Source organism: Musa acuminata, chromosome BXJ3-8 (assembly GCF_036884655.1).
Source record: "Musa acuminata AAA Group cultivar baxijiao chromosome BXJ3-8, Cavendish_Baxijiao_AAA, whole genome shotgun sequence".
Lineage (NCBI taxonomy): Eukaryota > Viridiplantae > Streptophyta > Magnoliopsida > Zingiberales > Musaceae > Musa > Musa acuminata.
This window is the reverse complement of record NC_088356.1, coordinates 1,617,966-1,635,708: the sequence shown is the minus strand read 5'-3', so window position 1 is coordinate 1,635,708 and position 17,743 is coordinate 1,617,966. Positions and strand designations below refer to the sequence as shown.

General features: G+C 39.8%; 3 protein-coding genes across 3 annotated transcripts; 1 reads left to right on the top strand and 2 right to left on the bottom strand.

The window, feature by feature from the left end:
* Nucleotides 1-2,546: 2,546 nt before the first annotated feature.
* LOC135645665 (WUSCHEL-related homeobox 3B-like) lies at nucleotides 2,547-3,340 on the bottom strand. The gene is made up of 2 exons (XM_065164291.1): nucleotides 3,047-3,340; nucleotides 2,547-2,768 (listed from the first exon to the last, which is right to left on the bottom strand). Exons 1-2 carry the CDS (start codon nucleotides 3,338-3,340, stop codon nucleotides 2,547-2,549), a joined length of 516 nt encoding a protein of 171 aa, XP_065020363.1.
* A 3,313-nt stretch (nucleotides 3,341-6,653) lies between these two features.
* Nucleotides 6,654-7,473, top strand: LOC103994389 (uncharacterized). The gene is made up of 3 exons (XM_065164290.1): nucleotides 6,654-6,746; nucleotides 6,893-7,107; nucleotides 7,179-7,473. Exons 1-3 carry the CDS (start codon nucleotides 6,654-6,656, stop codon nucleotides 7,471-7,473), a joined length of 603 nt encoding a protein of 200 aa, XP_065020362.1.
* A 5,093-nt stretch (nucleotides 7,474-12,566) lies between these two features.
* LOC135645800 (CDP-diacylglycerol--glycerol-3-phosphate 3-phosphatidyltransferase 2-like) lies at nucleotides 12,567-17,437 on the bottom strand. Its single transcript, XM_065164550.1, has 7 exons — nucleotides 16,665-17,437; nucleotides 15,430-15,527; nucleotides 15,279-15,329; nucleotides 15,030-15,143; nucleotides 13,332-13,388; nucleotides 13,175-13,260; nucleotides 12,567-13,084 (listed from the first exon to the last, which is right to left on the bottom strand). Exons 1-7 carry the CDS (start codon nucleotides 17,206-17,208, stop codon nucleotides 12,964-12,966), a joined length of 1,071 nt encoding a protein of 356 aa, XP_065020622.1. The 5' UTR covers nucleotides 17,209-17,437; the 3' UTR covers nucleotides 12,567-12,963.
* Nucleotides 17,438-17,743: the final 306 nt, after the last annotated feature.

Sequence of the window (17,743 nt, the reverse complement as noted above, 5' to 3'; positions counted from 1 at the left end):
TTGAACGGTTGAGATCGCTTCATGATGATATGTGGAGCTTCTCCTTGGGTGGCAATTTCATTTTTTGACCTCCCCTAACGTGGTTAATCTCGAAGGGTATGATTAGACTTGAAAGAAACTATTCTCGACTTGTAGCACCTTAGTGTTAGCTTCTTGGATTCCCCGGTCCTAAGGATTCTCTCGAATTCCTATTTCTCAAGTCACGGTTACACCATCACATTCTAATTGTCCGATATTGGAGCCCGTAAGATGTACAGTTGATGAACGTATTCGAACCATACAATACTAAGAGAAAATACCGACCTACGGTATTGTCACCAGATCATTACATCCTATTTAAGGACAAATGCCCTTGCCTCCGTCGAGTATATATGAGACTTGGTTGCATGGAGTGGAAATCATCCCATCCCATAAGCTCTTGTCTGTCTCTACAAGCATTTGGTATGAAAGTTTTGTCTTGGAGATTCCAGACTTCCTATTCTCTCCCTTTGTTGTTGAATTAATTTAGTTTAGCTTATTTAATCTTATTACTATTATTATGTTCTATATATTTTTTATATTATTACTATTATTTGGATTAAACTCCCTTCCATATGGCAGGAGAAACAATGGCCTTTAGTCAGACCGCTAGAATTGGAGCTTGTGTGTTTTGTCTTGGGTTCATCTCCTTCTTACTAGCTATATTTGCAGAAACCTCAAAGGTCCTTTCTTACATCTCAATTTTTTGACATTATTATTCGGAACGAAATGTTACAGTGAGCATCCATGATATTTTATTTCAGAAAATTTCTATTCTTCTTAGATCTCACACGGTTGTTGCTATTCATTCATGTGCTTGATCGACAGCCTCCCTTCGGAACTCCAATCCAAGCAAAGGATGCAGTGATCTGCAAGTTCCCAGATGATCCATCCATCTTACTGGGGACTCTATCTGTCGTCACACTCGTTCTAGCTGCCATTGCAGGGCACGTTGCTGTTTACTTCCCTTACAAGGGCAAGTCGGTCCCAAGAAATGCTTTGTTTCGGAGCGCTACCTTGTCTACATTCTTTGTCCTCGCCGAGTAAGCAAGCGAGCCGGCTCTCGAACCTACCCTGCGAAAACTCCTTCATGCTTCTTCACTCACATGTGCTTCTTTGTGGTTTCAGGGTACTCACGGTTCTGGCTTTGTTGATGCTGCTGTGGACTACCATCAGCGAAAGCCTCCACAGGTCTCGCAACGTGCACCGTGATCTCACCACGCAGTGCCCAACCGCGAAGACGGGGCTCTTCGGCGGTGGCGCCTTCCTCGCCCTCGATGCCGCTCTCTTTTGGCTTGTTTGCCAGATGCTAACACTGAATGCGAGGTCGGATTACTTGGACGAGGACGACACCAAGGGAGAGTACATCGACGTCTGCACCACCGAGTTTGATGTCGCTGAGACGCATCTCCCCACTGCGTAGACAGACGTGGATAAACACAAGGTTGGAGACTCCGCACTGTTAATATTGGATTGTCTGTCTCATCGAGGGTCGGGGGCGTGTAATTCTACTACTAACACCTGTGATTAAGACCAATACATTAATTTCATGAGTCGCCAAAGGATACCAAACTTGTTCGTTCTATTTACATGCAAAAATATGCCTGTCTAAATATTATTAATCTGCGCGTGCTTATATTGATTGTATACATCGTTAACTGTTCTTGCAAATCCACAAAATTAACATTTACTCTAAATAAATAAGAAGGAAATAATAGTGACTACAGCCAATTGAGTCTACCCTCATGTTGAGGAAGTGAAGGCCATAAAAAAGATCGAGAGAGATGGGAGTGTTTGCCACCATTCGAAATCCATAATAAGATCAACCACGCGCACGATCTAATAAAAGTGTTTAAGATATTCTCAAGCTTCGCAAAACATTGTTGTCGTATCAGTATCCAACGTGCACAGCTATCAGGATATAGTCAGCCAAACATTAGAGTAAGTGTTCCTAATCAACTTCTTAAAACTTTATTATTTATCTTACGAGGAAGAATTGTGGACTTTGGTAAAAGATGATTTTATTCATCTACAAGATCATCCTAATATTACTAAAGATCAAAGAAATCAGATGAATGAGAATATATAAAAAGATACAAGAGCCCTCTACATGCTACAACAAATTAGCTATAAACCATTTTCGTTTATATATTCAGAAAATATAGATGAACCTTTTGGCTTTGCAAATTAGTTATTCATTCTCAATTAGTGGTTAGATTGCTGCCTTGTGATGCCTCATTTTTCTTGATGCATTTCTGCTAAAGCCATTAAACCGTATTCCGACGACATAATTCTTTGAAGTGCATTAGGTAGAGACTAGATTTCAAGTAGTAAAGGCTTGAAATCTTGTTGAAAGTCGCTTGAGCACTACTGTCAAACGTGGGCAGCTTTTAGAATCTACAGAGAGAGAGAGAGAAGAGAAGGAAGACGAAGCAGTGCGTGCAGATGGACGAACTGAGTGAGACCACATTACAGTTCCAATATGCATACTAAGGCAGCTAAAGAGATGGAGATCGTTAATGTCTCGTTTAGTTGATCGATGTAGAAGATGAGGGCTTGGATGTGGCGCACTCATCCTTGAGGCCGGTGCTCGTAGTTGGGAAGAGATCGAGAGTCCTGAGAGATCTACGGTTCGGAAGCATCATCATGGACGTCCATTCATGGCCAAAGGCTTCATAATTCGTTTCTGGTGCTTCTTCGGCGTTGCTGATCTCCATCTTCTCTAGCAGATTCAGCCCTCCGTTTGACTCCTGCAATGATCACAAAATGTGTAAGTATCAAATATGATGTTATATCTTCATGACTATAAATGATATTGCACATCAGTTTTGTAGGAAAAGAAGAAAATTGGAATGAGGAAAAAGATCAAACACAACAACAAGTTCATACAACCCTGCTCGATGGCTTTTATAGCATTTCCTTATTGTAGCAGTAGAACACTAGAATTGATTGTTCAGCAATAGCATTTTGCGAGAACAGAAGTTTACTGATGAGAAGGAAGAAATAGAGCTGGATGCGAGTGGAGAACCAGATGAAGGGAGTGAGTTGGAGTCGCATGGTGGAGCGAATGAGGGAAAGCAGTAGCGTCCTGCATGCAGTACAACTGGTGATGAGGGAGTGAGTGGCCCGAGCAAAGAAGTTGGTAGTGCCTGCTAAGCCTCCTTCGAAGCTTCTGCCTCTCTCTAGCCTTGTGGTTTTGGAACCAGTAGAACACGTTCTTGCCCTCTATCCTGCCATAGTTGGAGAGATGTGCTGTTACTTGCTGTATCTGTTGAGCACTTGGGGTCCTCACCCCGCTCCTGTACATCTCCTCCAGTATCATCAGTTGCTCTGGCGTCGGACACCACCGACTAGAAGGCGACTGAGGCATCTCTCTCTCTCTCTCTTCTAGATTTGTCTCTTTCTTAGCGTCGATCTGTGGTCTGGGTTTGGAGCCATATATAGAGAGAGGACACAACAGAGGGGGCACAAGGAAGAGAGAGCGAGAGAGACACATGCTGTAGGGAACTGTAAATGGTTGAGGGATCGGCAAAGCGAACGAAAGTACCGTCACGCTGATGCTTTGTTCCCATACGAAGCACTGTGGGAATTCAATGCTTTTGCTTCTTTCTTTTCTTACGTTCCTACATGTCTATTCACAGACAATATGTACGTGAGAGAGAGAGAGAGAGAGAGAGAGAGAGAGAGGGAATGACACGCAGCTTTACACAGGATTAGGAAAATTATAAGGGAATGATGCCACTCAACTTGCATTCCAACAACGGCGATCCGGTTTCCTCATATTATATGGCGGTCATGTTCAAATACATTGTCTTCCTCGTATTCCGTCACCTTTCTCTTCCACCATCTCCTTCTTTTACTCTTATATCGTTGAACACATGTTGTTGACTGCAATATCATGCAATATTGAAGGACCAAGGAGCGAAGTAGAAAAAATGATTATTTTTTTCATGGAAGTAATTATCTATAACAATTTTTGATGGAAGATCTTCCTAAGAACGTACATGAACAGTGATGAATAATCCGCATTATGATCCTATAGGATCTTACATCAATACCTTCTTTAAGTAGTGCGAGTTTGCACTGAGTGAGGTCTTCTTAAAGCAATCTATCTATTCCCATGCTCCTTGCATCCATGGTGTTCCTGAAGCATAAGAACTTGTATGCAAGTAGTGCAGCAGAGGAGAGGAAGAGAGAGAGAGAGAGAGAGTCCTTGTGTTGGCATTCAGTATTATGAACTAGCTTTGTGACTGCATGTGTAGTCACGCATCACAGACAGGTTAAATGTTTCAACGGACAAAGGACAATGCCTTGGCTTTATCTGGAGCCAGCAATTGGACTCCTACGATTCTGTCTAATCCAACAGCTTAAGCTCTCTAATGCTCCGAAGGGAATGTCTCCAACGTAGATTTTTAGGCGACGAAGTTGGTCGCAGCAACACGTACTACTTTTTCTTCTTTTGCCAACAGATGATGTATGCGTCTGACTTGACGAGGCAAGGAGGAGAGTTGACTACACGCTCAGTGACCCATTAACTACTCAGCAGATCGAACCTGGGAATGTAAGGAAACAGGCTATTTTGTGGCGTTCCTAGAATAAGTTAATGCAGCTCTTGTTCTTTTTTGTGTCTTTTCCATGGCCTGGGAGATGGTGCGAGATCCAGTGTCATCGGATTTTGTTCAGACAAGATCATTAATGAAGTCGTAATCCTCAGTGCAATCTGTGGCTTTGGTTTTGTTGTCGAATGTTGACCATTGGTTCTCTAGTAATGGCACGTAGATCCATGCATGGTGGACCGGGTAACCTGTTCTTTGGATCTTAGTGCTTGTTTAATCTTCTTGCACAAAAGCCAACGCTTTTCTTCATTGCATCAGCTTCATAAAACTTGATCCGTATTAAAAGGAAGTGTGAGTATATATACAAGGATTCCTTGTGTATAAAGGCTTTTCTTCCACCTCTGCAATGCCACTGCTCGCTGCATTCCCAGTCTCTTGCGTTGACCGACAACATTCCAAAGCAGCCGCTCTCCACCGAATCACACGTCAGTGACGACGACAGTGGGGAAGGCATCAAGGCAACACCTCGAAGTCCGAAACGCCTGCAGACTCTGAAGTCTATCGAGTGACAAGACGTCCGCTTCAGCGACTCTCTTTCTTTGAGAGAGAGAGAGAGAGAGAGAGAGAGCGCATTGATGCAGCAGCTGTCCACTGTGGCAGATGATAAGCCTACAGCGATACGTTGACCAGAACGCTTCGTTTACTAATGCAGGCAAGTTAGCTGAGACGCAGTGGTATAAGTTTAAAGGAGGAAGAGGAAGAAGAATCTCTGCGAACAAAAGTCAACTCGAATACTTTGATCCCCACCTAGAGAAGGGCTACAACAGCATCAGAGGAAGTCATAGCGCAGTAGGGCACGCAGTGCCCAGCCCGACGTGACATTGTCTCCCATCACCTCATTCTCCTCCCTTGCACGCCAAGTTCTCTCTCTCCCCATGCCTGACAATGGTAGGACATGAGCGACGTCATGAGTCCAGTGTTGCAGACTCACAGGAACGATACTAAATGCTTGCTTGCACTCGCTCGCCCATGCCGGATATATATATATATATATAGTAAATGCTTACATAGAAATAACTAATTATTTTAATTTGAAATAGGTTAAACAATTATTTAGTCTTTTCAATATTGTAATTTATAAATTATATTTGCTTTATAGCAAGTGGTTTCTTCCATACAATCTTACATAGTATTTGAATTTATATGTAACATAATAGGTGTTATAATCTTCACTTAAGATGACCTTCATATCAATCATCCCTATTAACTTCATTGAGTCTAAATCATCAATGAAATATATGCTTAAACTCAGGCTAATAGTAGCACATTCATCGATATAAGTTAATTTATTTAAATCTTAATATATTTTTTATGAGACTAAATTAATGTGGTACATCAAATTCTTCGAATCATAAAAAAAAATAACATGTTTCAATATCACTCTCAAACTAAAAATTAGTTTCTCACAAAGAATTTGCTATAGCTTTTTTTTTTATATATAGCAAATTAAAGTTGTGGGTAGTTCAATGGAAACAGACAACGAAGGTTGTAGAGATCAATACGGGGAATAATACCAATAAACTTGTACTATTCATTTAGCGGTTTTGGTGTCGTCCCAATGAATGCACTAACATTGAACGGTTGAGATCGCTTCATGATGATAGGCGAATATTTGAGCCCGTAAGATCTATCTATAGTTGATGAACATATTCAAACCATACGATATTAAGAGAGGATACCGACCCACAATATTGTCACCAGATCATTACATCCTATTTAAGGACAAACACCGAACGACTCATAAATATTTATCAAAATACCCTTGCTTCCATCGAGTATATATGGGATTTGATTGCATGGAGTGGAAATCATCCCATCCCATAAGCTCTTGTCTGTCTCTCTATAAGCATTTGGTATGAAAGTTTTGTCTTGGAGATTCCAGACTACCTATTCTCTCCATTTGTTGTTGAATTATTTAGTTTAGCTTATTTAATCTTATTTCTATTATTATGTTCTTTTTTTTTATATCATTATTACTATTATTTGGATTAAACTCCCTTCCATATGGCAGGAGAAACAATGGCCTTTAGTCAGACCGCTAGAATTGGAGCTTGTGTGTTTTGTCTTGGGTTCATCTCCTTCTTACTAGCTATATTTGCAGAAACCTCAAAGGTCCTTTCTTACATCTCAATTTATTTGACATTATTATTCAGAACGAAATGTTACAGTGAGCATCCATGATATTTTCTTTCAGAAAATTTCTATTCTTCTTAGACCTCACAGGGTTGTTGCTATTCATTCATGTGCTTGATTCACAGCCTCCCTTCGGAACTCCAATCCAAGCAAAGGATGCAGTGATCTGCAAGTTCCCAGATGATCCATCCATCTTACTGGGGACTCTATCTGTCGTCACACTCGTTCTAGCTGCCATTGCAGGGCACGTTGCTGTTTACTTCCCTTACAAGGGCAAGTCGGTCCCAAGAAATGCTTTGTTTCGGAGCGCTACCTTGTCTACATTCTTTGTCCTCGCCGAGTAAGCAAGCGAGCCGGCTCTCGAACCTACCCTGCGAAAACTCCTTCACATGTGCTTCTTTGTGGTTTCAGGGTACTCACGGTTCTGGCTTTGGTGATGCTGCTGTGGACTACCATCAGCGAAAGCCTCCACAGGTCTCGCAACGTGCACCGTGATCTCACCACGCAGTGCCCAACCGCGAAGACGGGGCTCTTCGGCGGTGGCGCCTTCCTCGCCCTCGATGCCGCTCTCTTTTGGCTTGTTTGCCAGATGCTAACACTGAATGCGAGGTCGGATTACTTGGACGAGGACGACACCAAGGGAGAGTACGTTGACGTCTGCACCACCGAGTTTGATGTCGCCGAGACGCATCTCCCCACCGCGTAGACAGACGTGGATAAACACAAGGTTGGGGAATCGGCACTGTTAATATTGGATTGTCCGTCTCATCGAGGGTCGCCAATACATTGATTTCATCCAATATTTAAGAAAACATGACTGCGTTAGTTAATGCATGAGTCGCCAAAGGATACAAAACTTGTTCTATTTACATGCAAAAATATGCCTGCCTAAAGATTATTAATCTGCGCTTATTTTGTATACATTGTTAACTGCTCTTGCAAATCCACAAAATTAGCATACTCCAAATAAATAAAAAAGGAAATAATAGTGATTACAGCCAATTGAGTCTCTATTTTTCAAGGTAATTATAGATTACTCCATATAGTTACATAATATTAGCATTCCGGTTCCTATATTTTAAAAAAGAAACATTTAATTCAATTCTCCATCAAATTCGTCGTAAATGGAAGAGGTAAAAACATAATTTCATATAAACTTTTGGCATCAACAAGAATGCATGATGCAAACTCGTACGGTCATCTTTTTAATATTTTTTTGGATTTTTAATCACCGATTAACACTTAGTTGATTCTAATCCATCATATATTTAATTTCATAAAATAAGTATAGTCTTAATTTTTATATGATATCATGGATGCTCTTTCTCTTTGTGTCTCGTTCTTATCGCCATTATTCTGGTTCCGACGGATGAAGAACTTCTAGGCTTGGCTAGCGACCTACGTCAGTGTTCTTGTCTTCATTGCCCACCATAAGATGTTCCTCCAATCCCCCTTCTTGTACTTGGCCTAGGGGATGCCACATTTCTGCTCCTCTCCCTTGCCTCGGACGATCGGTTATGTTAAGATCGGAGCGACACTAAGAGGAGGGGGTGAATTAGTGTAGCGGATTAAAACTCATAAGTTTGAAAACGATTTCGTAAATGTATAGAGATTTCGATTCAACAATGAATGACTTGGTGAAAGTAGCTCGAGTAAAGTGAGAAGATGAAAATTGAAAGCTTGCTGCTACGTAAATAACGGTTTCAGAAAAGTAAATACTCACATATTCAAGGAACACACCAATTTAAAGTGATTCGGTCAAAATGACCTATATCCACTTATGAAGCCTTCTTCGATGAGGCTCCCAACTTTCACTAGCAAATCACTTTGAAGGGGAAGGACAAATACCCCTCTTACAACCTTTTACAAGTGATTCACACTTTTACAAATTTTCAATGAGAAAGAAGGAGGTGAACACTCTAAGCAATTGAAAACAAGACTTGCTAAAGACTTTGCTAAGGCTTTATCTCAATCTCTAACTTCTCAAAGGTTGTTATCTCAATTGAGAATTAAGGGGTATTTATAGGCCCTAAGAGGATTCAAATTTAGGCTCCAAATTTTGAATTCTCTTGGGTTCTCGATGCTGGCGGTGCCACCGCCGGACCTCTCGGGTGCTGGGTGGTGCCACCCCCGAACCTTTCGGGTGCTAGGCGGTGCCACCGCCCAGTCCGACGGTACTATCGTCTGATCCTCAGGTTCTGGGCGGTGCCACCGCTCGGTCCTACAGGTCACTAGATGGGCTTCAAATCTGGCCCAAACTAGGTAATATTGGGCCCAGTTGGCTCCTAACCAGGATATAAGACTATCCATTAATCCTAACCCTAATTACATACAAACTAGGCAACTGAAAACATAGTCCTAAGTAAGTTTTCAACCGGCAAACGTCGAGTCTCCTTCCGGCAAGCTTTCCGGCGATCTTCTGGCGGACTTCCGATACACCCTCGAATTTCTTCCGGTGGACTCCCAGCAAGCTCCCGATCTTATGGCGAGTTCAGCGAGTAGCCGAGCCTTCTCGGTGATCTCCGCGAACCTCCGACGATCTCTTTGGCGGACTTCCGAAAACTCCGACAAGTCCCCGATTTCTTCTCGGTTGGTTTCGGCAGCATCTCCGATGAATCTTTGGACTCTCGAACGCCATCGAACTTGACTTCGGTAGACTTGCTTTATATTTTCAAGCTATCGTAGTTAATCCTGCACATGTAAAACAAAAGTTCGATCTAGACAATTACTCCTAAGCAATTAATCAAGTTGTCCGGCATGTCATTGGTCCCTCGACGTTTTGTCCGATTCTTCGGCGCATCGTCCTCTCCTGTGGCCTATTGCCCATTCGGCCAGTTGACTCCGCAACTCCGATATCCTTGGCGTAATACCCACTCTTTTTGGCCCGATGCTTGAATCCATGGCCCAAAGCCTTCTGCCAATACGTCGACCGATCCATTGGCCCGACGTCCAATCTTCTGACATGTTCCTCCGGCACAACATGATTTTCCTACTTTAATTGTCTCATCTTGATCAAATCATCATGCGTCACTCAAAACGCAGATTAAATCATAAACAGATATTAAGTGGTTTCATCATCAAAATACGAGATTCAACAAGTTATTAGTGGTGCCATACGCCATCGTCGGTGTAACACCCCTGATTAGTCACACATCGAAAGTGGGCAAGATTAAGATTGACTTATAAGGGTCTGATGAGTGTACTACTATCAACTTCAGCTTAAGCATTTTGGTCTGTGGTTTAGACCAAACGAAGTTGATAGGCCAGTTAGCCTATCAGGCCCGAGTCATAATAGTCGAACTCGTCGTCGCATCATCGTTTGCCTCGCCCTAGTAGTCCAACATCTCCATCATCCCTCGCTCCCAACTGGGGTGACCTTTGGGTACACCACCAGGGCCAACTCGAGTTTGTTCTCCTCCCGCGTCCATGGCCTCAGCACCATCCCCATGAACTACCTGGAGAACATGGACATCAAGTCACCCTCGCCCATCTGACTTACTCTTCTTTCGCAAAGAATGAGAGGATTGGTGGCATAATATTTTTTACTTGACATCGCCATTGGTCTGTCATCCACAACGCAACTGGAGGCACACGAGGGTGGCATTCCATAAGAGATATGGGCGTCGGCCTCGCATGCCACCGGTGCCGTCGGCCTTGTGCCCCACCAACGCTGTTGTCATCCGCAAGGAGGAAAGTAGGGAAGTTTATATGAAATTATTTTTTTACCCCTTCCATTCATGATGAAATTAATGATGTGAGGAGAATTGGGGTTAAATGTTACACTTTCATAAGTATAGGGATCTTAATACTATTTTTTAAAGTATAGGAACTAGGATGCTAATCGTATGAAACTATAGGGGGGTAATCTATAATTACCCCATATTTTCTCGAATTATGATAGTATCAACATCAATAAAAAATCTGAAAAATATTAAAAAGTGTGTTTGGAGGCATAGATAAGATAAAAATTTCAAAGCTTCAAAATTTTTGACGTAAATTCAAATTCTTATGATAAAAAATTTCTGAATCTATTATTGATTTTTTTTTTTCAAAAATCTCTTCTACTGTGAATTAAATGAGATGAAAACCTAAAAGATCAAACTATAGTATAAAATATTTTACGAAGTTTATCTCTAAAATTTGATATAATTTCTACCGAAGAAGCTAAAGGTATAAATGCATTGTCTATTAATGAATTAATGAGCTCCTTTTTAGTTTATGAAATAAACTAAACAGATCTTTCGATGAAACTTCAAAACATGATATTCGGACGAAGATAAATTAAAAGAAGGACCAAAAGAAAAATTTAAAAATTAGATCTTAAGAAAGAGATCAAAATGGTAAAAGTTGTCACCGATTAAATGAGGGTAAGAGGAACTCTAATAAAGGTAATAAAGAAACTCGTCAATATTTTTGTTTAAAAAAATTGGCATATTAATAAAATTACTGGTACAAAAATAAAAATCTTCCACTTTGCTCTCATTGTTAAAAATATGGTCATTTTGAAAAAGATTATTGAAACAAAAATTAAGAAAATTATTATGAGAAAAATAATAGTGAAAAAAGGATGAAGAAAATATTTTGTGGATAGCATCTAATTAAGAATATTCTATACCTATTTGTAATCATATAACAAGGAATAAAAGTTTGTTTAAAAACTTGATGATTCAATTAGGTCTACAGTACATATAGGAAACGATAGTAAGGTACAAGTGGAAGGAAAATGAACAATTACTGTTAATACCAAATCTAATAAAAAATTTATTGATGATGTGATGTTTATTTCTGATTTAAACAAAATATAATTAGTATAGGGCAATGAATTTCATGCCATGACGTAAGTAGTGATAATTGAGGAAATATAACTAATGTGACGTATACACACAAAAATGATAAGGCCATAAACTCCAATGATAATAAACTTGCAATCAAAAAGCCACACAAACAAGAAATTTTTTGACATTCTCCGAAGAGACCAAGGATAACAAGAAAAGTACAACTAATGATCTTATCTTTGTTATGTTAGGTTTTGATAAGGATTCAAGAAAAAAAAAGAAAACACTTATCGTGATGTACGAAGCATAAAATCATTGAGCATCAATGAGTTCCTAAAGTCAACTAAAAAAGTTCTTAGATAAAAGATTATGACATAGTTATGAGTAGATAAAAGATTTTAAGCTATATTATTATACTGTGATTGGACTGGCCTTGCATATGATAGAAAAAATACTTTAGGATTTGTACTCAACCTTGGGTCAAGTGTGATTTCAAGGATAATAAAAAAATAAGGATGTGTTGCTCTCTCAAGCTCTAAAGTGAAGTATGTTGCGACTACAAGTATAACATGTCAAATAGTTTGGCTTCGAAAAATTCTAACAGTTCTCCAAGAAAACTAAGATTTGGACCAACTAAAATCTATTGCGACAAGTCTACTGTTGCAATGACGAAGAATCCCATCCTCTACGAGTACACTAAACACATTGAAGTTTGATATCATTTCATTCGTAAACTGATTGATAAAGAAAAAAATTAAATAAACTATTACAACACCGAAAATCTTTGATGAAAGATGAATTATGTTTCTTCCGAAGACATCTTCAAGTTACAATTATTTTGAATTAAGAAGATATGATAAGATTAATTTAAATAATAAAGATTAAATAAAATAAAAATAAAAATTTAGATTAAAATATATAAATAAGAATGAAAAAAATTATTAGAATATGATACATTATTTTTATGATCAATATAAATAGGTGCTCTTAAAAATCCATAATAAGATCAACCATGCACATGAACTACTAGAAAGTTCTTAAGATATTCTCAACCTTTGTAAAACATTGTCGTCGAATCAGTATCCAACGTACACAGCTATCGCTGCGTCAGGAATGTATGTTTACTAGCTTCGTATTGGTGGCGAACTTCACATCGGACATGATCCACAATGGATTACGGGGTAGTCTCCTACCAGTATATGGTAAGGCCATCCCTTACAAAAAGAACATACTAGACTGTCAATTTGCGGAAGATCCAAGTATATATATATAGTTCATACTGGAGACCAGCATGATAGATCTGGTTCACCAACCCAGTTTCTGTCACTCGGTTAAGCCACCTGTGAATCGTGAGCCCATATGCTCATTGGCGATGCGCGAGAAGCCAATGCTTGTTCTCATCTTGAAACTACTAGTAGCTGCTACATCAGCATGAGTCTCCATATATTCCTCATGTACACCACCAAGGACCACACAGCAAGGCTGGCGGATGCGTAGAGTAAAGCTACACCAGAAGCAACTACCATGTCTATCCCAGTGAGGCTGCACAAACAAAGAAATGAGAATTAACAATTAGGCCTTGAGGACGATGCCACAGATACTCAAAAGCATGTAAAATAATAGCATGACAACTTGGAGTCTCTAGTTGCAAGGAGTATGGTCAGTGCGATCATCTGCATCGCCGTCTTCCACTTCCCCAATTTATTGACCGCCACAGCCTGCCATCACAAATTGACATCAGGAATCTCTACATCAGATTGTTAAAAGAGAATTGAACGACGGAAGCAACCTCAAGAACTTTGCTATTTTGAGATGCAGCCCACTCTCTAACTGCTGACATTGTGATCTGCAAAGAGATACCAGATGATATTATTAGCTGCCTCTACCGATGCTATCAATGCAAACACGCTCCTAAACAGGGAAACCCTTTTCGTCAACAACATTACCAAGCACATGGTAGAGTAACTTATCTCAAGGAAACAAATTCATCCGTCAAGGTCTACATCTTCAAGCACTCTCCACAGGATTTAATTTTCATTACACTTTTCTAAACAAAAGGACTGAATTGGTGCATCTTATATTCCATTGGAAACAAAGCCTAAATTACATCATCAAATGACCCATTTTGCAATTATTTTCCTCCACTGAACTCCTCAAGTTAGCAATTAGATGAATATAATAAGATGTTGCTTTCATTCCTACAGGCAATACAGTAACTTGTACTTTGTAATCGTATACATGGCAAAAATTCACCATAAATAATTAAAATGATTCTCTATATCACATGATTCCTAGCAATACATTTTCATGATGACAAATGTTAAAACACTATATTCCTATACACAAGAAATTAAATTTCAGCACGATGCTGGCCCTTGGTAAATACCAATCCATATCAATTGGTACATCCGAGTTTTGACTCCTTGTCTATACCAACATTTTTATTGAGAAGTCGGATCTCACCAAAAACTTCACTGGAAATCCAGATGTCATGCAGGTTAAGAAACCTACATCTGTTGCATGGATATAGGTGCAAGAATCAAATTTGGAAGCATATCATACAGTCCTAAGTAGTAATAAGATAAAGGAGTATAATAAAATGTAGGCAAAAGGTAATCCTACAAGCTTCAACATTATAAAGATACATTTTTTGAAAATCAGTTTAGGAGATGCCTCAGAAACCCAGAATGTCTAAAAATGTATCTTCATGAGATCCCATGGATGTCTCTGACAAGTGAAAATGTTTTATAGAGCATGGATCCCATGGAGTCCAGCTCATATTACCTTGCATGTGTTGACAAGTAGACATTAAAAATTTAAAACTACATACATAAGCAAAAATTTTTTATCCATTCAATTAAAAATCGATCAAAATATTCCCCCCTATGAGTTTGGGACGATGTATTCAGAAATATAAAAAAATGCAAGGAAAAAGTAGCAATTTAGCTTAATTAAAATGGGGTTTGATGTCACAAGAAACTAACTACTGCCACATCTCGCAGTAATATCTTGAAGATACATAGCAAAATGTTCGTGTTAATTAGCTCATTATCCCTTTTACCAATTAAAAACTCCTCCATGAAAAACCTAAATATCTCAAATGTGAAATAATATTTTTTGCCTAATGAAATATTGTTTTTCTCCACCAAGAATTAAGAAATTAAAATTAAAAAAAGTGCTATCAGTTCTCCATACCACATTTAAAAAATTTTAGTATAGAGTTCCCTAATCAAATGGCTAAAATAAAATAAGCATAGATGAACCAGTATTCAAACTCCACATCAATTATGTTTTCTCTCTCAAAAAGAGGATTTTAATTAACCAAACTGTTAAGAAAAGAGAACAAGATGGTGCAACATTATGTTAACTCCAAAACGTTAGGAAAAAAGCAACAAAGTAAAAAGAACAGAGAGAATAAACAATGTGAACCCAGGTAAAGCTGAAGTAAAAATTTCAAAGCAAAAGAAAGTTAGATTTAGCTGGTTACCTCTCTTCCAATAATTGCAATTGAAGGTATTGTTAGAAGCCATGGTACCTCTCCAAATGTAGCAACTTCCAAGGGTCTAGTACACAACAATACTAGTGTGGCAGCTACCATAAGCTATATTAAACCAGCATAAGAATTCAAATGAACACTTTAAAACTGTCAAGAGAAGTCCAATGATGCTATTAGGAACCATCTCATATCAACTAGCAGAGAAGAAACAAAACCTTGAGCATAAGGCAATGGGAATACCTTGTCAGCCACTGGATCCAAAAATGCCCCAAATGCTGTTCCCAGATGCTTCTGAAGTATACCAATATTTTGAAAAGAAAATGTTCCATCAAAGCATGCAGTCGCATCGTACTACTTTCTGAAATAGGTGTCACTTAAAGTGGCCACAAACCTTTCGAGCAATATAACCATCAAGCCAGTCTGTGATTGCTGCGGCAATAAAGATGCTTGTTGTAGCAGTTGTCGCCCACCAACCATTCATGTAATAAGCTAGTCAGGCAAAGAACATATTAGCTAAACGAAGTGAAAAAACATGGACATGTAGATCTTAAAGGCTAAAGCTGTACAAAGAATACAAAGCATGAAATTAACAGTTGAAGTATATTGAAAAATGAGCTATTAGGCATAGATGTTGATTGCCAAAACATATATGGTTTGAAAAACACTACCACAGGCCATGCCAAACCTTCCACACTCTAAAATGTAAAAAATGTTAGATCAATAACATCCAACACCTGAAATTCATTATGGAACATTACAAACTTTTCAATAGGAAACCGCATTATTATTTAAGCTTTGCAATAACGTCAACTACCAACATTAATGATAACAGGCCTCTTTTCACAATTTTTTCGTATCAACCGTATGCTTGTTTTCTCTCCATTGTGTTCCGTTTAGGGCAATGTCATAGATAAAATCAATGGCCATCATATTCATTCTTATTGATAAAAATCAAGTTTTCTCGAGTACGGCTCTGCTTCTCTTGGTGTATTTGATCTGAACTTACATGACTCCTATTATCTAAACTAGCACCCACATGTCGATCATGTTTAAAGTTAAATTGTAATTCTTTTTATTCCCATTCCATAATTTTTTTCAGGCAAGTAAAAGGTCATGTAGAATTGTAGATATTCACTTACTTTTACAATTAACAAATAGAACTATCACCCAGAAAAGTAAATTGGGTTTGAGAGAAACTATCTAGCCAATGTTAGTTTGAATACAATCCAAGTAAAAGGCAGTAAGAATTTAAATAAAATTATAAATTCATTCAATTTCGCAGGGAAATAGGTTGGCAACGACTTTTTCTCAGTTGAGCAAAATGTCGCTCATAAAATAGTGAAGGGGCTAATTACATGACCCCGTATTGTACTGATTAACCCAATTTAGTCATGAACTGCAAACTAAAATTGGCTGACGGTTTCAGCAAGAGGCAACTGAAACTAAAGCAAACCTAGTTGGAGACCTTTAAAGTTGCAATCGGACGCTCAGCTGTTATATAAGTAACCACAGAAGAAAATAATTGGGTGGAAAAATGTTATGAGATATTTATAAGGACAGTAAACCATTATCTTTGGAATTCCTGTTCAATGAACAACAAAATGAGGAGAAGATATGGAAACCTACTGCACACAAGAAGGGGAACTGCCGCGACTCGCCCGAGGGTGAGAACAGTTGGCAGCGTGAGCAACGTAGGAGGATCAGAACTTCTCTGTTCTTGCTGCTGCCGCGGAGGATGACTCCCATTGATCTCCATCTCTCCAGACTCCGCCGGACCCACGACCTGAACTGCGTCCCTCTCGCCGGCACCCCCGCGATCCGGCCCGCCGGCCGCCCAGCTTCTCGCGCCGAGGAAGCCTCGACCGAAGGTCGCCGGCCCAGATCCGGGCCTCATCATCCACCACGAATCGGCCCCGGCGGGTCGGGCCCAGCCGCGGAAACCCGTCCCGCTGATTAGGGCACCGACGAGACTCCTCGGGCCGACGGATGGATTTAGGGCGACGCTGGGATCGGCAGCGGCGTTGAAACGGACGATTCTATGAGCCGATTTGTGCTGCTGCTGGTTGTGCTTTCTTCCATGAAGAAGGGGGGAGGGAGGGTGATGGTGGCGGGAGGGGAAGGAGACAGCAACCTTGAGGAGGGTTGAGGAAGGGAAGAAGGTCGGGGGCATGGAATTGTTTGGAAGAAGGAAGAAAGGAGAAGACAACGCTAGCGGATGGCCGGGCTTCAATGTTAACTAAAAGAAATGGGAATTACCGACCTCGCCGACGAAGGATCGAGAGAGGCGATGGAGACGAAGAACGAGCGGACCGGGAAGCCGAAGACGAAGGGGACAAAGGAAACGCGCACGTGTGGCGGTGATGCTTGTTAATGCTGTGGGCAAACTATAAATGAAGATGGCTACTACCACCATGTAATGTATGATTGGGATGAAAACATTTCCTGCCTTGTTCACTTGCTATCCAATAACAACAACAATAAATGTATGATTGGCATCAAAACATTTCCTGTCTTCTTCACTTGCTATCCAATAACAACAACAACAACATCTTCTCCATTTTTTGTTTTCAAAATAAAAAAATTATAATAATAGAAATGTTTGGTGAATAGTGTGCTCATATTATCAACTCATAAGAGAGAGAGAGACCTAAGGACTCGGGCCATTAATCTTTTCAAAAATTTGCAGCTTCGCTCTATATTGCGAG